This window comes from Fukomys damarensis, unplaced genomic scaffold (genome assembly GCF_012274545.1).
Source record: "Fukomys damarensis isolate Sample0158 unplaced genomic scaffold, DMR_v1.0_HiC HiC_scaffold_4, whole genome shotgun sequence".
Classification (NCBI taxonomy): Eukaryota; Metazoa; Chordata; class Mammalia; order Rodentia; family Bathyergidae; genus Fukomys; species Fukomys damarensis.
The window spans coordinates 7,685,885-7,706,498 of NW_022900916.1; the positions used below are offsets into that span (position 1 = coordinate 7,685,885).

At 42.8% G+C, this 20,614-nt stretch overlaps 1 protein-coding gene across 5 annotated transcripts in view; it reads right to left on the reverse strand.

Annotated features, from left to right (window-relative positions):
* The window catches only part of Ccdc146 (coiled-coil domain containing 146), a 166,510-nt gene that overhangs the window by 3,721 nt on the left and 142,175 nt on the right, over positions 1 to 20,614 (reverse strand). For all 5 annotated transcript variants that reach the window (XM_033756564.1, XM_010636934.2, XM_010636927.2 and 2 more), the window contains 10 exons: positions 20,174 to 20,247; positions 19,095 to 19,322; positions 18,167 to 18,353; positions 11,269 to 11,364; positions 10,356 to 10,526; positions 8,203 to 8,291; positions 7,943 to 8,107; positions 6,859 to 7,083; positions 5,236 to 5,464; positions 272 to 400 (listed from right to left, as the gene is read on the reverse strand). In XM_033756564.1, coding sequence (XP_033612455.1) covers positions 272 to 400; positions 5,236 to 5,464; positions 6,859 to 7,083; positions 7,943 to 8,107; positions 8,203 to 8,291; positions 10,356 to 10,526; positions 11,269 to 11,364; positions 18,167 to 18,353; positions 19,095 to 19,322; positions 20,174 to 20,247 — 1,593 coding nt within the window. The remainder of the gene's footprint in view (positions 1 to 271; positions 401 to 5,235; positions 5,465 to 6,858; positions 7,084 to 7,942; positions 8,108 to 8,202; positions 8,292 to 10,355; positions 10,527 to 11,268; positions 11,365 to 18,166; positions 18,354 to 19,094; positions 19,323 to 20,173; positions 20,248 to 20,614) is intronic.

Genomic DNA, 20,614 nt, shown 5'->3' on the forward strand with positions numbered 1-20,614 from the left:
ATCCCACCAGGAAAACAAGTCACCCATTCAAGAAGGCAAAAGTGCTCCTTTGGACCAAACAGAAAGGTGCTTTGGGATTCTTGAAACCACTGGATTTTGACTTCTTTTGGAAAGTAGACAAGTCAAGCTGAGAATTTACTAGATTACATCAAAAGGCTAAGTGGCTGTAATTACAAAGATAGGCCTGTCAGCCCAACATGAATCAGTCAACAGGCATCCAAGAAACTGTTGACAAGGAGTAAAGAGACGCCATTTTAAGCAGGATGTTTACCTCATCTAATTTTTTGATCATTTCTTCTTGGGTCAGATCTTTCCCTGGAAGGAGGCGAGTTCTGTTCTTACCCACAGGGTTTACAAATTTTTTCTCCAGGTCTTTTATTCTGTCTGTACACTGTGAAAACTATTAAACAAGAAATAAACATTAGCTTTAAGACTCTTTAGCTTGGCAATCTTAAAATTCCATAGTCAGGGTCTCTAGAGTTCCTGAGCAGGACCAACCCAGCAAAGGCGGAGGAGAACTTTGTTTGCTTAACCTCTTCATATACGTGGGGTTAAGTGCTATTTCTGCTTGTGTATGGGGCCATGAGGATGACATCTAGATTTGACTCTGCAAGACCAGGCGGTGTCAGAATTCTGAGCCATCAGAGAAAGCTTGGGGTGCTGTGTAGCTGCTGGGTTCACAATGTGCAGCCTTCCCCCTCTTTGTTGGAGATTGCCACAGAGAGCAGAGTAGCCACCATCCAACACGCTGGCTGCCATTTTGAAATCCTTTGTTGGGGTAAGTTTAATGGTGTCTCAGTGATGAGTGACTCAGAGTGTACACTCTGAGAAACAACCTCAAACATTGTATATTTTTTGCTAAGTCCCTAACATAGGACCTTATGAGATAACTGTGTATTTGCTGAATCATTGAGACTCATTGAGAGTGAGGACCATGGCAACTCCTAAGTAGTATGGTAGCCGCACTTAGCTTTTGTGTGACAAGGAGAACTGTAGTATATGGCAACAACCAAGAGGCACTATATTCAGCTTTCCTGAGAGTCTGTGAGTGATCAATGAAATCATTTATTCTGTGTCCTCAACTGGCACACAGGAAGATAAGGCTCAGGTTTATGGGCCTGATACATTGAGCAAGACAATATATTTAACAGTATGCCCAAGAGTGACACAGGTAAGATGTTAAAGTTTTAATTGGTGTTTCTCTTCCCTGTAAAAATAATTTTAAATGGTGACATAACTGTTTTCTGTTTACTCATCTTCTTCAATTAACTTTAATATAAAATTGAAGTTTACATACAATGAAGAGCTTGTTGCAGGATACAAAGTGAACATTAAAAGTTCAATAACTTTTCTGTACACCAGTAAAGAAGTAGCTGAGAAAGAAATCAGGAAAACCATTCTCTTCGCGATAGCCTAAAAAACTAAACCCAACCCAACCCTTAGAGATCAACCTCACCAAAGAGGTGGAAGACCTCTACAGTGAAAATCACAGAACACTGAAGAAAGACACTGAAAACCCTAGAGGATGGAAATACTCCCCATATTCACGGATCAGCACAATTACTATTATAAAAATGTCCATAGTGGACACAAAAATAAACCCACACGACTACAGCCATCTGATTGTTGAAGAGGAGCCAAAAATACACACTGCAGAAAAGACGCCTCTTTAATAAATGGTGCTGGGGTAGGATATTGAAACTAGATCTTCATTCCTTACTCTACAAAAGTCCAAAATGAATCAGACCTAGGTATAAGACCAGCTGAGACTTGTGTCCAGATATCCCCCCAAGGCCTTATGGGTTATAGGTGCGGCTTTTTCAGAGGTGGCGGGATCTAGAGCGTGTGATGCTGGGATTGAGTCCTGGTGCAATGCTAGGATTAAGGACACTGGGATTAGGCATGTGAGTGCTGCCCACCTTAAGGGCAGGGAGCCTGCTTAAGAGATTTGGGACAGAAAGAGGCCCCTCACTTATTGGCTGCTACTTCACTGCCTGCCTGCTTTGCCATGGACTGTTTCTCCTGTGATGCCCCTTCTGCCATGCCACCCTGCCTTGGAGCCAGCCGACTAGGTACTGAAACCTGTACACACTGTAAGCCAAATAAACCTTTCTTTAATTTTGGGTGTTGGGTATTTTGTCTCAGCAACAAGAAATATAACGAAGACCTGAAACATTGAAACTGCTAAGCAACACTGAAACACCTGAAGCAATAGGCACAGACAAAGGCTTTCTGAATAGGACTCCCCGCAGCATAGGAAATAATAGCAAGAATCCAATGAGACTACCTCAAATTTAAAATCTTCTGCTCAAGCATGGAAACAACCAACAAAGTGAAGACAGCCTAGGGAATGGGAGAAAATTTTTACCAGCAATTCTTTCAACAGAGATTAATATGTAAATATATGAAGAATGTAGAAAACTTAACACACATGCACATCAAATAGCCCAATCAGCAAATCAGCAAATGAATTGAACAAACTCCAAAGAAGTACAAATGGCCAATAAGTACATGAAAAAATGTTCAACATCTTTAGCCATTGGGAAAATGCAAATCAAAGCTATAATGAGATTCCATTTCATCCCAGTCAGAATGGCTGTCACCAAGCATACAAAAGCCAATCAATTCTGTCAGGCATGGGGGAGGGAGAGAAGAATGCTTCTACACTGCTGCTGGGATGCGAACTAGTACAGCCCCTGTGGAAACTGGGATGGAGGTTCCCCAAAAAACATCATCGACAACAAAATAGAGCTACCACTGGATCCAGCTGGACTGTCTTTGTGTACATACCCGCAGGGATTAAAGCCAGCCTAGCATAGCGATACCTGTGTGCTCAGGTTTATCGTGGCGCGATTCATAATAGCCAAGGCATCGAAGAAGTCCAGGTGCACACAACAGACTAGTGGATAAACTCTGATATACAGATTGGTGCATTATTCAGCCATAACGAAGAATGAAATTATGTCATCTTTAGGGAAATGGATAGATTGGGAGATCCTGCTATGCAAAGTAAGCCAGACCCAGACAACTATGTGATGTTCTCCCTAATGTGTGGAATCTTAAAAGATGGCATGAAGGTAGAAGGTAGAATTATTATTGGAGGAGAGGAAGGGAGGGAGGAGGAGGCTAATGGGGGATGGTTATGAACAAAATGTACTCATTGAAGCACAATATTTTGTAAAACTGATAGGCACTAATAAAAATTCATTTAAACATTTAAAAAAGTGAACAGGAAAAATTATTGTATATATTACTAACAACAGTGTTAATTATAAACTAAAAAAACAAAAATATGATGCTTGCTTATTAAAGTAGTGCCTTAAACTTTATTTCCTCCCTGGCATTTGAGGAAAAATTGTTTACTTTCTCTGTAGAAAATAGAATCCCAAAGTCCTAAAGTAGCTCGGGCCTTCCAAACTGCCTAAAATGGAGCTGTTATTCCCAGAACCAGGAGAGTATGACTCATGATAGGCCTTGGGTTAGTCTGTTGGACACTTAAAAACTCTTCTAAGTCTTGAAAATGATACAAGGAAAAGGAAAACTTCACTGCAGCTGAAACAAATAACAGAATGTGACCAAGATTGGGCCTCGGGGTCAGAGACAAACCTGACACCTCCTGTCCTTCCAGACACGCCATCAGTGGTCACTAGACTACTGCATAGTGAACGTGAACGAGAGAATTCCATTCTACTTCCTTAAACTTAGAATTAACCCTGGTAGACCCGTAGGTCACGGATAACCCTTAGCCCACACATCTCAATTTATATGCAGTTTTCAACTGACAAATGCTCACCATCCAGCAGGGCACATAGTATTGTTAAAGGCATAGTAGGTCCTACCACGCCCAGTTAGATCTTACTGACTTTAAATTCTTCCGTTCTACAGAGCATCTTGATAGTCAAGGACGGGCAAAGGCAGACTAAAGCTGTGTTTTGAGAACTAGTGGGAGAGAAACAAATCACTCCATAAACTGCAGCAAGTACTAGTTCCCAGCAGGCTGGGTGGTACCACGTGGGGGAGCTCCCTCCCCCAGTGAACCCAAATGACTCGGAGGGCTGTGGATTTCTGAGACATAATTTGAAGTTCCCTGCATTCCTGCAACCCAACTCCACACAACACTGTCCCACATCTTTAACAAAATCTGTCCAAAGGCCCTGTACAAACAGCCTTGCACAGGTGTAGAAGGAAGGAGGGGCCAGTCTGGAATTTGCACCAGCGTGGCACAGAAGCGGAACAGACACTCTAGGGGCTGGTGAGGGGATCCCCCAAATGAGCCAGAAATCCTAGGGAGACGCTGTGGGGGCCGAGGGGGACGCTGTACCACTGCATCTGAAACCAGGCTTCGCCCACGGAAGAGACAGAAGTGTTTATGGCTAACAGCCCAGGCACACACTAGAGCCAGGACCTGGGTGGATTTGCACAACTGAAGGTGCTGTCACCTACATGGACACAGCACAGCATGAGGTGGGAAAACGGCCCCTCGCCCAGGTCCGAGAAGTCCTGGGATTTGGCTAAGAAAACGGAGGATTGAAGGCTGTGTCTACAGAGTGCACACAAAACATTTACCTGTGCACTGGGAGAAAGAAGGGAAGACTCTCTCCTAGGTGCTTGATCACTTTAAGACTAATTCTTAAATTTTTCGCAGATAGAATTTTCTTTTAAAAGTCTTGTACTTTTCTAATATTTCACTAACTGAACAGGTCTTGATTTTATAACCAGAAAATCACCGAAAGCTCACCTGATATACTAGAAAAACACTACAGGTTAGAATTTGTTCCTGCTACATTGAGTCAACCAGGGACATTTAGGCCAGGAATTTGTTTTTAGAGGTTTTTTCCCCCTTTCTATTAAGGGGGGAAAAGCTGTTACATGTGAAAACATTAGTCTTATATTCGTGTTTTAATTTTGTTATTGCATATTTAAATATTTGGGGCTTTATTCCACTTTAAAGAAAGGCTGTGTCAGAGGCCAGTTAACGGCACGGTAGAGGAATTACAGGGGACAAAAAGGTGTCTCGTTGTGCGTGACTGCAAGGGGATAAGCAATGAGCTCCGCGCCAGGCAGTGCAGGACACCACACCTAGGAGCCTGAAGGTCCTCAAACTTCCCAGTAAGCATCAACAGCAGAGTCAGGCTGGGAGGGGAGCGCCTTGGGCTGCTGAGGTCGAGACAGGTCCCTGAAGGCGCATGCTCCACACCTGAGCCCGGGAGAGGGACGCCTGGCCCAGGGTCCCACCTGAATCTGGAGCACGGCGAGCTCCGCGTCCAGGGCCCTCTTGGACGGCAGTAATTTCTGCGACACGTGAATCTGTCTTTGCTTCTCCGCAATCTTCAACTTCAGGAACCGGATCTTTTCTTCCAGAATGTGGATTTCGATTTCCCCATTTAGTTTCAGTTTTTCTTGGATGTCTATTTTTTCATAAAATATGGACACTTCCTCTTCCCGCTCTATCAGCTGAACGCCACTAAGGTCAAATTCAGGGGAAGAAGCTAAGTGAGCGCTGGGTCCACTGTTCTATTAGTCACTGTGCCTCTCTCTGGCTTTGGGCACGGAATAGCCATCTGCCGTGTCACCCCGAAGGAAGGAGCTATCAGCAAGGCTTACTGGGGAAGCTGCAGCCTGGCGGGAACAGCGGGGCTGTTTAGCACCTTAGCTCTGAGGCTGCCCCTGCAGTTGGTTGGCCTAGCGTTGCTGTGGTCCCAGAGGTTCTCCCCGGGGTGCGGGGGAGACCGTCCCTCCCAGTGCACACACAAAGGTTCCACGGTCTGGTTTTCTGTAGACCCCGTTCTGGATCGGATTTCCCAAGGGTTCTTTTAAAGCTGGATATTTCAGTTGCTAATTTCCCCATAATCAGGCAAAAATCAGCCCTGTGTAAAACCTGCTGGTAGGTGGAGGTTGGAAGACCCTTCTTTGAAAGGAGATGAAGGAAAGGAAGCAAATAATCCTCTAAGTCTAGCAGCTCTGGTCTGACCAGGGCAGAAGCATTAATTGCCCAAATGCCTTGGTTTGTGGCAGGAGCCGACTAGGATTATCCACCCTCCAAAAATCTGTCAGCTCTTTGAACAGGGCTTTTCTTCAGGGACACTAATGGTCCTATACAGTACCTTTATTACCTAGAGTTCCATTTCTGTTTCTATCTCTGTCCCTTTCTCCTTCCTCCAAACATACGCACAGAGCCGTGCCTGGCTAATTGTAGCTCTGTATTTTGTCCCATCTCTCTGTCAAAGGCTCTTCCTGTGATCAAGTTCTCCTAACAATGGGCAGCTTGACCATCTTTGCATTCTCTTGAGATCTAGCGCCCCAGTGTCTCACATGGATTAGCCGACAGAGTATAATCTTAAAAATTCCCACATCAGGCATGATTGCTCTGTAATCTCACGTTCCAGTTCCTTAGAGCACAAGCAACTTGGGCTGTTGAAATAGCAAACTGCTAAATGGCTTAACTGCAGTCTAGAAGAGATAATGCTGTTTCTTAAAGGTCTTTTGGACTCTGAGAAAATGAACTGGGAGAATAGCTGGATAAATGTAAGGCCAAGCTTGCCATCAAAATGGATACAAGCGCCAAAGATTTATTTATGTCAGCTATTTGGAAAGGATTTGATGCCACCACCAGAGGCATCCTGAATGGTAGGTTGCAGAAAGGCTGTGATCTTCAGATGAGCAACTTCCCGAACCCTCCTCTTGGCCTGTACCTGTGGCAAGGACAGTGTTTCTTACTGCTAGGCAAACCACGCAGCTGCCTCCTCTCAAAGGCTAAGGAAACCCGAATGGCATGTCTCTCACCTGCCGTGCTCACATCCCCAAGGGCCAACATACAGAAACCAGGACCCACATTCTCTACCTGTGTCTGGTATTTACCATTCGTTTCGCCGCTGGACAGCTTTCTCGTACTTTTTGCGAAGCTGCACCATCTCCTCCTCTATCACAGTGATCATGTGCGCCAGTCTGTCCAGGTTACTTAACTGCGCTTCCTTCTTCTCTTTCATTTCCTGAACTTTGGACACAATTTTGCACACGTCGTTTCTCATGCTCTCTCTGATGGTGATGTTGTTGGCCTGTTTCAGCAAGCTATTTTGTAGCTTTCTTTTAAAATATTGGGAAAGTAGGTAAGATTGCAATGCTCTTTCCTTTCTTTAAAGAAACACAAGTGGCTCTAAATAGCTCCTGCTCCGGCGTGTCCTTGGAATGAGAACAGTGAGCTCCGGCAGTGGTACTTCACTTTATGTTGTTAGGGTCTCACCCCACCACCACCACCACCACGAGGCCGTCTTTGCTAAAACAAAATGGGGCCTTAACAGCTCACGGAAAAAGTCAGGGCTGGAGAGTCAGGTAAGTAAGAAGTTAACAAAACTACCATTTGCCAGATGTGCTTCTGAGTGTTAGTGCAAAGATTAGCTCATTGAATAACCCAAAGCCCTATGAAATAAGGACATTTTCTTGGACAAGGAAAGCGAGCCCCAAGAGAGTGAAGGTCGCTTGCCTGAGGTTGCAGAGCTGATAAGCAGCAGGGCTGGGATTTGAGAGGAAGTGCTCCTCCTGACCGTTCTGCTGTCTTGCTGCCCCCAAGTACGTTGGACATTTTAGTAATTTTAAATCTACAACCAGGGGATGCTGACTATTAAACAATTTGGTTCTTTTTTTTGACTTCAAATTGCAGATGGTCAGATTTGTGCCTTTCTGATCGGGCATTAGAGAATCATCCAATCATCACAGTAAGCATAGTTGTATGTAAATTTTTCATTCATAATGTGATGACTCTGAGACAGACATGTAAGCAATGGTGTTCGGATGTTTACATTAATTATCTGTGAGCAAAGTGTTTGAAGAGAGCTTTTCCAGCTCTCTAAAAGACATATTTTCTATTTTGTGCTCACTGGGTCATGTTTGAGTTCAAACGAAATAGAAGCCAAGGCTATAAAAGGACCATAGATACAACTTTTACCTTTCTTGAGTAACTGCACTACTTCTTAAAATTTCCAGTTCATTTAGAGACATCTTATGCCTTTCTCTTATTTCATTTACTTTCTGATGAGCTTTGTGGAGTAGGTTAACAAACTTGTTTCGTTCATTTCGAATTGCATCATACAGTTTAGCAAATTCGTTGAGCCTGGGAAAATACAAAGTGTTTTGTGAAACATGCAAACTGAAAATCGGTTTTCCCCTACGGACCTAAACGGAACAATCATGATGTGATTCTTTTACCTCCGATGAATATCACGTCTTTTCTTCTTGTGTACCCTGATTTCAAGATCCTTTGCTTTGATTTCCTTTACAAGGTTGTTATATTTTTGCTGAAATGTAAGAAATAGTAACAACATATGAATCCACCTGGCCAAACCCCACACTGGACCCTCATATACAAAGGCACAATTGTCCTGGTGGTTGACTACTACTTATCAGGGCAAGGGGCACAGGGCAGGTCTGAAAATGGCCTGGCTTTCTGAACCGATTCATGTTGGGAGGACACCGCTTACTTAAGGAAGAGGAAGAGAGAGGAGAAAAAGAAAAGAGCATACACAGCTTGGGCTTGAGGAAGAGTTCTGAAGAGTTTGGGAGAAGAGTGGCAGTGTGGGTGAGCCTGGGTGACAGACGGGAGAGGTTTATGGAAAGTTCTGAGAAATGCCGCAGACTAAACTTTTTGTGGCATTTTGTGAGCAACAGAAGCAGTGAATTTAACATACTGCTCTATTCTTTTGTTTGAGGGGTGTTTTCCTACATAATGAAGCAGGATTCTAGACCAGCTCTAAGACTATCTATAAATATTTCAAAAAGAAAGCAATTATAGCTCTAAAATCTTAAAAAGATAGCAAGTGCTAAATACACTGGGAGATGTTCTTCAGATTTAAAGACAAAAGAGCCCTTCATCTAGGGTAGGATAAAGAACATATTAAAGTCCGAGACATTTCTGGTAGGAACCAGAGGGAACAGGTTCTGTCCGTTCTCGCATGGACGGTGAGCAAAACGAGTCTGGCATGAGCGATTTGGAAGAAGCAAGCTGTCAGAGACAAGACTGGTATACAGCAATTTTATTTTACTCTCCATGAGAGTGGGAATCCAGAGCTAACATTTAGGTAACTATGTATGAAGAACAGAACATAGGCATATGATTTAGTGTCATCCACTCTATCCTAGAGTGACAGCAACCCCCACCCCCTTTTTTTTTAAAAAAAGGAATGCGGTCTGAAAGGAAAAGCATGAGGTTTAACGCCTTCTTATAAAAATTATAGCTAACTGCAACTAATGTTTAACAGGGTAATCTCAATGCCTCAAATACTCAAGGAATAAACATTTTCCTTTATCAATTTTCGTATCTCAAAGGAAGAATTGCCTTATGCTTTTAATATAAATGAGCTTGTCTAACACCAGGTTTGATAGGCATGGATGAGTCATGCACAGAGAACAGATGTATCGGTTTTGGAGATTGAATAGAACTTGTCTATGTCTTAAACACATCAGTTTTTCTATCACAATGAAGTATACCTCTAGCATTCCTAAATTTTCTAAAGAGAGGGAGAGTTTAACTCTGAAAACTCCAGAGTATGGACTCCTCCAAGCCAGTTGCAGGTGGTTTTGAGAACACAGGTCCAAGTTGGCCCCATTCTAGACCCTGACTTTACAGGGGGCGCCCTCTTGGGTCTCTGCTCCTCCTGCCCCTGGCCATCCTCTCAGTCTGGCTGCCTCTTTCCCCTTCCTGCTTGGCTGCTCTCTTGCCTTACAGAGCTATCTGACACCCAAAGTTAAAGGAGGAAAGGTTTATTTTGGCTCAAGTTTGCAGAGGTTTCAGTCTATAGTCGGTTCCAAGGCAGGATGGCAGGGCAGGTGGGTATCAGAGGAGAAACAGTCCACAGCAGAGCAGCCAGGAAGTAGAAAGCAGCAGCAGCAGCAGGAGCAAGGCTTCCTTTCCCTTTTGTTCCATCCAGGCTACTAGCCTTTTGGTTGGTGCTACCTTTACCCAGAGTGGGGCTTCCCATATCCACACCCATAACTATGACAAACCAGTGAGTACACTAATCCAGTACCATACGCCTTTAATCCTTGTATCACACCCTCAATCCATAGCCACCACAGGTCAGCTAAATTCTGGAAAACCCCACCTATGACTGAATGAGACTCTGGGGGGACATCTAGATACAAGCTATAACATTATTTCTCTCTTCCTCTCTTGATTGCTGACTAATGCTGATTGAATTGTGGGATTATTGTTTTCAGTGCATAATTGGGATTCATTTAGGGAAAATTTAGTCACTAGGATATGAAGGAAATATACTGTTATTGTTTTCTAATAAACATTTCAAGAAAACGAGGCTTCCCTGACCTTTTGCAGTAATTAACCATGGCTACAAAGATGCAGTTACCTTAGCTCTCAAGAAATCCTTGGACTTTTGCTCCTTTTCATCAGTTTTGACTTTTATCACACGGATAAGGTTGAATACCAAATTCCGAAAGCTTTCTTGTTCCTTTATAAGCCTGTTTTCTTCTGCAAGTTGTTGTTCTAGTAACTTCGACTCAGTTTCTGATAGAACTTTCTTTTGAAAAGCACAATAGAATTATAATTTATGTTTGAAGGAACACAGTACTTCTAGTACTTTGGACTTTTAATTTCTTGCTTAGATTTGGTAAAATTTAAAACAAAGTAACACCATTGTTTTGGCTCCATTTCCCATATATATATATTTTTTTCTTTTTCTTGGTACTGGGGATCGAACTCGGGTCCTTGCACTTGCGAAGCAGGGGCTGGAACCACTGAGCTAAATCCCCAGCCCTCCCCTATGTTTTATAAAAGAACATGCAAAACAGTGGGTTAAGATGATAGAATCTTTTCTTAGACTATTTTCAAGTTACTGTAAGAAGAAACATAGAAACATGTTTTAAAATATGTGGTAGCTTGAATAAACCATATATTGAGTTTCTAAATTAGACATTGGTAATACAAGACCCTGGTGTTTACTTTTAATGTGATCAATAGCCCTTTTATTTCAACATCTCATTGGCTTATATAAGTTTTGCCAGTTCAGACGTATCTTTTTTTCTCAAATTTAATGTCGAGTTGGAGTGAGCTTTGGTTTCAGGAAACCCTGGGGATGTGGCTCAGTAGTGAGCAGTTGCCTAGAATGTGGGTGGCCCTGGATTCCATCCCCAGTACTGCAAAAAGGAGAGAAAAGGAAATCAGTTCACATGAGGCAGGAGGCTACCCTGATGACTCCCTTGAAAGCGCTATGACTGTACTGCCTTTCTGAGACAGAAGCATATACAAGAGCTTATGTTAACCTGCTGGGCCAAATTCCTCTTAGCGACTTCAACTTCTTTGTGGAGCTCTCTCCTTCTTTCAGATAACACAGAGTTATCTTTAGGGATTGCGTCCATCTGGAAATCAAGAATAAAGCAGACGGTGTGGTCCACCCATTACATATTTTTTTTAAAAGGTGGGCAAATTATGACCCTCAAGCTTAGAGGACCTACCTCTGATGCTAAATATTCTATAGAGAGCCAGCAAACGAAATTCTGAAGACGTGCCAAACATCTACAGTTCACCAGCTATAAATATGTCATCATCCATTTAGAAATACATCTCACTAATAGGAGCTAACATTTCTTGAGCATTAATTAAATGCTCTGCATGTTCTAAGAGTTTATATGCGTGATCTATTTAATGCTCACAATAACCCCATAATGTCTGGAATGCTGCTATCTCCAACTGTGCAGATAAGGAGAATGAGGTCAGAACACATGTAAGACCCTGCCCTGACTGTGTGGGTGTAAGTGGGGAGTTCGGAGGCCCTGATCCTGATCCAGCACTGCCCCTCTCACTCCTGTCTCAGCACCAAGAAAACATGCATTTCTGAGGACCATTCAAATGACAGTTGTTACACTGATTAAATGAGTTCATCTATGTCCCAAAGCTTACAGGAAAAAAAAAAAATAGAAGCTACTTACTAGGAACAGAGGGGATAGTTTGCTACTGATATGGAATAGTGTGATGGGTAGCTCTAAAGCTCTTGCAAGAATGAAAAGCCTCTTAACTTTTTATTGACACTTACATTCTCATCATTACATTTCTGTTGTATTGGTTTGCACTTTCTGCCTGTGTTAAATTACTTGGGAAAAGGGCAACGTCTCAGTCTATCAGTCTTTGTTATCTGTTAGGAATGATCTTGACAGGTTCTATCACAGATTCAGAGAGAGAGAGAGAGAGAGAGAGAGAACAGACAGAAGGAGGGTGTTATCCAAGGATACAGGGAGGGATGCCTTGGGGCTTATGATCTGCACAACTTTGGAGGTTTCTACAGAAAGCACACGATGCCATTCATCTGTGGCTCATTTTGTACCACAACACCACATACTTCTAGGCACCAAAGCTGAACACGGGCTGACTTGTCTCAAGAAGAGAGCTTCTATTTTAAAGTAGTTGAACGTGTCTTTGGATGTCCTGTCATCCATCAGCCTGTGTGTCTGCAGAACTCTGCTCTGTACCCTCTGGAGCTCAGCAATACCTCACTTCCCATGGCCTCACCTGCCTGGACAGCTAGCTGTAGAGCAGCACACACTGGCTTAGGATGGGATGTGGTCTTGTTAAACCCATAGAACAATACTCAGAATCTCCTGGTTTTAATAAACAGGTGTTTGCTATAGCAGGTTGGAAAAGGGTAGAGCTCAACATAGACTGAATAACCAGGGAAGAGTTCATGGAAGAGGTTGGAAGTCAGCGAGGAAGAGCTGGATTTCTCTTCCAGGAAAGTGGAGTTACGACTCTGGGGCAGAGCAAGTCCAGTGAACATTCTGGGTCCGTATATATCTCAGGGTGGGCAGCTCCTCATGGTCTACTCCCAGAGCAGGTAAGTCTGTACATGAATGCTACCCGGGACTGGGACAGTATAAAATGTTTTGCAGGAAATCTGATGAATTTCAGCACTCACATTCTGAGCACACTCACCAGCTACTATGCTAACTAAAGGCTGCCAGTAGATTTTCCTGGCTTGAGGTCTTGGACATTCTGGGTTTTTTTGCACAGTTTTGAAGTACAAACCATACTGCAATGAATTGTATTCATTTTTGCATTCTGGCTAGCACTTTCCTGACACTTGCTTTGAATTCTCGATAAATCCCAGCCCTCTGCTTTCAGCAGGAATTATATATGCTTGGTTTGCAGAAAAGGTAACAAGTTAAGGCACTGGCAGTGCAGCCGGCTGGTCACCCTTCACTCTGACCTTACAGCAGAGCTTTGCTGTTCAAAGTTGCAAAGTATCCAGGAGCCCTCAGACTCCCGTACAAGTGGGGGCACCAGATGGGCCAGGACAAGCTCCCAAAATGGAAGTGGAAGTCAGCTGGGTAGGGCTCCTGGGATAGTTTTCCTGCAAAGAAATCTGCTACCACGTGCCCTTTGTTCTCTGGCCCACCCCTTCTTGGGCATCTTGGGACCATGGAGAAGATAGACACACACTAAGCACAACAAAAAAGGAAAACTAAAAGAATATGTGAATAAAGTGAGCCCCTATTTAGTAAAGCCACTGCAATTTTCTGTTAACTGTTGGAGCCAAGCTGCACATCACATTGATGTATCTTCTGAAAAAAGAAATCTTCCTAAAGTAATCTGGAAAATACAGTGGGGTTAGACTGAAGTCTCCATTAATGTAGAAGGAAAAAAAAAATCTAACAACTATTAAAAGTCCTATTATTTGGTCTGAGTTGATGTGAGATGTTTCTCATTAGCTATGAGATCTATCTGCAGGTTTGGAAGGCTTATTTTAGTTCTTTGGTTTGGTCACTACTATAGCATGGCATTTCACACTTTTCAAAAAATATGTTAATTGTAACCAAATGAACTATGGAAATCAATGATGTTCTGTTCCTCAACTCTATTGCCAATGCTACATTTAGGGGTAACCATTAATATTTTGGTGTCTATTGTTTCAGATATTTTCAGCACAGAAATGATCATCTGTAATGCAAGTTATTCCAATGGTGTAAAACATTCCCTTTATTTGCTATCAGCCAGCCTTAGTGAAAAGTAGAACACTTTGAGATTTTCCTATTTCAAACATTTGTGAGACTTGTGTATTGAGTTTCAGGAGAGTCTCTGAATAGTCAGGTGCCATGGGAGAATCAAACAACTGTTTCTAGAGGGGACCAATTCGGGGCCATCCCTGGAGGGCCATGTGCTCACTTTTCATCTCTTTCCTCCTTGGATTGTGTGCAAGTCTGAGATACCCAGTGGGAGCAGCTGCCCTAGCCCACTCCCGTCTTAAGTCTGGCTCTGGGCAGTGGCCAGCTAATTAAAAGCCAGAGGTCCAAGCAGAGGGTGAATGGCTCACTGAAACCCTTCTAGGACAGTAACACACATTTTTCTTGAAATCATTAAAGGCAGAGGATTTCAGTACATTTTAATTTCTTCTAGCTTTGTACTGTCTGGGTGCTATTTTGTGAACTTAACAGCTAGGAGTGTTATCATATAAATAGCTAAAAATTGCTTATAAATTGCTAAAAATCCGAAGAACTTGTGAGCATTCCACTGCAGACTTCTCGCTGGTGAAGTGCTTGTTATGGTTTAGGTCAAGAATGGCCGCAAAGGCCACCTTTTGGAAGGTGAGTGGATCACTGAGGGTGTTGCGCTCATGAGTGGATTCATCCATGGATGAATCAGAGCTGGGTGTGCTGCTGGAGGTGGGGTCTGGTGGGGAGAGCGGGGCTCACTCAGGGTGCAACCTGGACAGTTCTCTCACTCTCCACGGCTCTCTCGGCTTCCTGGACACCATGAGGTGAGCAGCCTTCCTCCGCTACGCCTTCTGTGGTGCTGTTCTGCCTGGGAGACAAAATAAATCTCTCCTCCTGCAAGACGTGGGTATTATGAATTTTGTCCCAGAGATGACAGAGTGACTAAGAGGGTCATTCCTTATGCATTTTGTGTTTAGCCAGATTCATCCTTAGTGGCAAACCTCACCACTACAAACAGCCCCCTGTTAGCTTTGCAGCATCTTTCCTTACATGTAAGTATAAGCAGATACCCAAGGATTTTGATGTATAGGAGCAAAGTTTCTAATAAAATATAAAAACAAAGCACACACACAACCTAGGGAAAAATAGTTTGAAGAAAATTTATGCAAGAAGCAGAAGAAACTGATGCTAGTATCTTCAGTGCGGTAAGAGAAGATATGAAATATAAATAAAGAGTCCATAAAGCAGAAATGGAATGAAAAGAGCACATGGAAATACAAAAGGTAAGAGCAGGATGAAAGAGCAGAAGGGCTGCAAAGAAAAGCTGAAGAAATCTTCCTGATAACAAGTGAAAAAAGACAAAAAAGAATGGACATACAAGGAAATTAGAGAGCTTTTTTAGAAGGTGTAACATGTTCATGAAAGAATACCCAGGAAGACAGAGCAGAGGAAATGGAGTGGACAAAAATAGACAGACTCTCAGAGCTCAAAGATATGTTTCCATACTCAAAGAACCCACAGAAAGCCCAGCATAAAATATAAAGAAAATGATATTCCCAGCACACATGGGAATATCAATGAGATAGAAAAATCCTGGAGGCAAGTGAAAGTTCCTACAAGCTTCCAGCACAGAAAAGAAGCTTTCAACTAAAGGATCAAAATCCAGAATGACACCAGATTTTCTCAGTGGTGACTTTAGAAGCTATAAGATGATGATTAGCCAATGCCTTCATCCTGAGGGAAAACTGTTTCTAAGCTAAGGGGACACAGCCAGTAAGATTATTATCTGTACAGTTAACTCATTAAATATGTAATAGTTTCTATTCTGCATTTTCTGACAGGCAAGGTCTTAAAAATTACTTCCACTCTCATTTTCTCAGGAAGCTACTGGAAGCCATGTTCTCCTCAGGAAAAGGAAGAGAGCCAAGACAGGAACAGATGAGACCACAGAATAAAGGCTCTGACCCAGGAGAGAGGTAACGGGAACACCAAAATGGTGGAGTGAGGCTCCCATGACAAAAGCAGGACAGTGAGCACGGAGAAGTTAGTTTCTTTTTTAACAGGTCAGAGGCCGGAAAGAAAAGCAGCCCTGCTCTCCTTGAGCCTGTCACTCACAGCTGGCTGTGGCAGAGTTGAATACAAACATTGTCCCACAACACCAACCTCAGACAAAGCTATTTCATGATTCTGATGATGCAAGACAAAAACAAGCCCACTCCATACCTGTGTTTGAATACAGACAAAAGCATGAGCATTGGCCAGGCTACAAAATACTATCATCCACCACTTGACCCTTCTTGGTCAATTAGAGCTTTCTTCTATCCAGCCCTTTCTCTTTCTGGATAAGATTTATTAACATCCCACCACAGAACTACTCTCATTTCCTGATGACATCCAAATTCAGGGCAAAGAGGTTCCACTCCCTTGAGCCATTCTTCAAATCCTAGAACACGAGTCCCTAAGTCCTTCCTGGTGCCCTCTAAGAAGACTTCCTGCAATTCCTGAATGTATGTTCTCCCTTGTTGTCACGTGTAATAGGCTCAACAACTCCTTCAGCCCCAAGTGTGTGCCTGCTGGGGAGGTCAGGGATAAGGCTCAAGACTGACTTCTTCAAGGACATTAGGTGAATACAGTATCAAATGTGTTTTAACTCACTGAGAGAAAATTCGGTCAATGGAGAACAGTTTGGGGTTGAAATAACTACACAGAAAAATATGCAAAAATTTAGATGCTTATAAATTCTTGAAAAAATGTTTTGTAAGGAACGGCAATTATATATTATTACATGATTCCGTTGTGCATAAACTTTATATATTTACAACAGTGTAAACCTCTCAAAATCTCACCTAACCAAAATGATGACATGAGGATACTTCATGTATGGAGGGACAAGAGACAAGTATATGGTGAACAGGGATCTAAAAGAGAGCAGAATCCTCATCTTTTTCAGTGAAAAGTACAAAGATCAGTTCTAAAACCGAAGGCTCAAGTAAAAGCAGAATAAGCATGTTGTGCAGGGTATGAAGAGATTCAAAAATAAAAAGCTGAAAGACAGCACTTGAAGAGGAAGAGGACTTGATTAGAAATAGCAAATACAAAGAAAAAATTTCTTTTCACACCCGAAGCAACATTTCTAATCGTCGAGCTGGGAATCTCTGCCATACTGAAGCTTATTTGTCTTGAGGAGAACATAGAACATTTATGACTCCTCTCAGGTCTTTCATTCTGTGGTCACATGAAATAAGGATCCATTGAATGTCTTAGCGGGTGGATGACACAGGGATTAGACATGGAAGCAACAGGTCCTGACCAGAACTGGCGGGCAGTTCTAGTCGCTCAGGGAGGGCCAGTGGTCATGAGCGGCATAGCAGAGGCTCGTGACCAGGGCTGACTGTGCAGCCTTCTCCCCAGGATGAGAGAGCTGTCTTCGTAGTCTTAGCCTAGCAATAGAATTTTCTTTAGCTTTTCAAGGAGTTCATCTGTACAAAGCAAGGAAAGCAGCATTTACTGAGTACCTTCATAAAACCATACCCTCTCACACTTCCAATCACTTTTGTTCCCTGTGATAATCCCGGCGCAAAGGTTTGCAAAACACCTAACGCAGAAAACACTTCAACGGATCCAGGAATTGGACCTGCCTCTTACTCAAGGCTGAAGGTCCCCTCAACAAAGGTGCAACTGCCTGGAGCACTGGAAATGAGTCATGAAGAGACAAAAATGCAGAACTACACTCAGATCAGAGTGAAGAGAGATGGAATCTCTAGAAAACTACAAGTAAAGAAAAACCATAATAGAAGAAAGATCATATTTACTTAAGAGGGCTTTAATTCTGGGGTCACAGTCTTAAAATGTAGATGGCAGTTTATTTCTCTTCGTTGGCACTGGGATTCCAGCTGGATCTGACTTAAGGGATGAAGGAGGTTGGTCCTGACCTATAGCGGACCCTCTACTTCCTTCCAGAACTGATGACCCAAGTACTTCTCTGGCCAGGCTGAGGCCTAGATCCAGACAAGGCAGTTCTCTAGTCTTGAGCTAAAAAGGAGATTGAAAGACATAGAACTGTGAACTCTATAAGCAGTTTGGATGCATTTGAAAATTGCCTTTTCACTTATTTTTCTTCTTTCTCTGTTGATAGCAAAAACAAATAAACCAAACCAAACCCACCCAGGTTTCTAATACTTTTACTTCCAAAGATAGCACTGAGCATCAAAACCAGATAGTGGTTTCTGCCACCCACCTCTAACAGAAGCCTCTGGTGAAGAGCTTGAGTCTGTGAGAGCGCATCCCACGACACTTTCAAGAGCAGCTCCATCTTTTTTAAATTTCGAAAGTCTCGCTCCTTCTCTCTCTGCTTGTGAGAGAGTTCATCATGGTAGTTCTGCTTGTCGATGAGACTGTTTCGTAAACTGAGGTCCAAGACCCCTCTGTCCAGGTACAGGGAGACAATGAGTGGCACATCATCAGCTGACCCCATGTTTTTCACAGCTTGCCAAGATGCGTGCTGACCATAGGAACTTGGGTGCAGACATAATTGTCAATTATGCCCAAAGCAACCAGGTTGCCAGTTGCATAAGAGGGTATCATTTGGAGCTGTGTTTGTATAAAGTCATCAGAGGTAATAACGAATTGGCAGAGATGGAAACCCTGGTTTCTCTAAAGTTTACGTGAAAGTAGAAAGTAGGGATATGGGGTAGAGGTGTAGCTCAGTGGTGCAGCACTTGCCTAGCGTGAGTTCCATCCCCAGAACTGGAACAACAACAAGAAAAGTAGGAAAAAAAAAATCCGCCTGGCAAACCACACCTTGAAATTCCCACTGGGAAAAATTCCCAATTACATCTGAAATACCATTCATTTGTTGGCAAAATCCCTGAGCTACACAGCATACTCAGTGATTTACTTTCCCAGAGGTATATTTCACACATGATGGATTTTGTCCTCAAAATTTGGCCACAGAGAACTGAGGGAACTTGTGAGCAAAGGATGGCAAAAGTACTTCAAAATATTTGATAATGTATTTTTAATCAATGGAAAAACTGAATTAAAATTCTGCAAATCATATTGAATTGAATCAACATAAGATAAATGTGAGATTGTGTTTTGCATCCTCCAACACACATCAAGGACAGCTTCAGATGGCAGAACTCTTTCCCGGAAGTACAACGAACCTTTCGGTGAGTGACGATGCCTCGCTCTCTCGGGTTAGTTCCAGAAGCTTGACCAGTTGGTTATACTCCCGTTCTTTCATTTCACGTAAGGCTCGTTTGCCCTCAACCTCCTTCATCACATCCTCCTTCTCTTCCACTAGAGCGCTAACTTTACTTTCGACTTTCTTTAGGGAGTTGTTTAGCTCTCTGACTTCATATTCCAGGACAATTTTTTTCCTTTCCATTTCTCTGTAGGGGACACACACAGAGACACACACAGGTGCTTTATTTTGTGCTTGTGCTTGAAACCAGGCAGAACTAGTCAGATTCAGTGGTCTTAGGAGTCCATGAAGGTCCCAGGTGAGTACGGGTAGAAGGTACCTTTCCCTGAGTGCCACTGAGGCAGGGATGTGCCAGTCTCCCTGCTCCTCACCAGTTCTCAAGAACTCCCAGCTCTGATTCTACTCTCCTTCTGACCAGCTTCTTGGAAATGACCTGGATTTCTCGATTTTGGTCCAGGCACAGGGAGACAATGAGTGATACATCTTAATAATTTTGATAATCATTTTTGATACTAATTACTGCTTCATTTTTACCCCTCTTAAGATCAGTCACCAGAGAAATCATTTCTCCAGAATATTTGCATCTTTGCTTACATTTATTGTTTCTATTGAGCGTTTCTTTGGTGACCTTTGTATCCAGATATGCTCCGTCCAAGGGTGTCACACACATGCACAGGCAGCAAAGTGGGTGCTGTCATGTGAGCCACTGGTGACCTGACGTCTGGACCATGAAGTCCTAACCAGGTCGAATAATTTATCCCTACCTCTGTTAAAGTCAATTGGAGTTCTCTAGAAAGATATGATTTATAAATTGGAAACAGAATTTGAACCCATAATTAAGACACATGTAAGAGCTATGAACCATAGTCATTTGCTACACTATCTTTTATAGAACTTGAAATGTGAAACCTAGACAGGGTGAAAGCAGAAAATTGTAATATGAGTCTGAAGTGTCCAGTGCTTAGCCCTCTTGATTTAGTGTGCATACGTTACTCAGGAAGGGTGGCTGGGGTGGTTTGGAATAATATTAAACCATACACTTTTCTGCGTGTTATTTTTTCTATCTCCTTTCCAATCTGTATAGGAATGGTTTGGTGCTGGACCACTTCATCCTGGAAAGGAAATGCAATTGCATTAAATTATATAGTCTCGGACCAGAAGAAATAAGACAAGCGAATTAAATGGGAGCACGAAAGGAACTACAGTAGGCAGAATCCTTAGAATCTGCCCTTTGCACTTTAATTATGAGGCCCTATAAAAGGGTTGTGCTTGACTGAGTCTGACCCATATTTTGGGTGCTCTCTTCAGATTCCCCTGGGAGGGATCTGTCTCCCCTCTGATGCCAGGGTTGACTGCTAGCATCTCCCGCTCTTCAAGGAAGCAGTTGCGCTTGTGACGTTCCTTTAAATATCACAAAATTTTTGGAGAAGTGTGGAGAAGCAGCCTGCCCCCCAGGGTCAGAGCTTTAAAATGGAATGA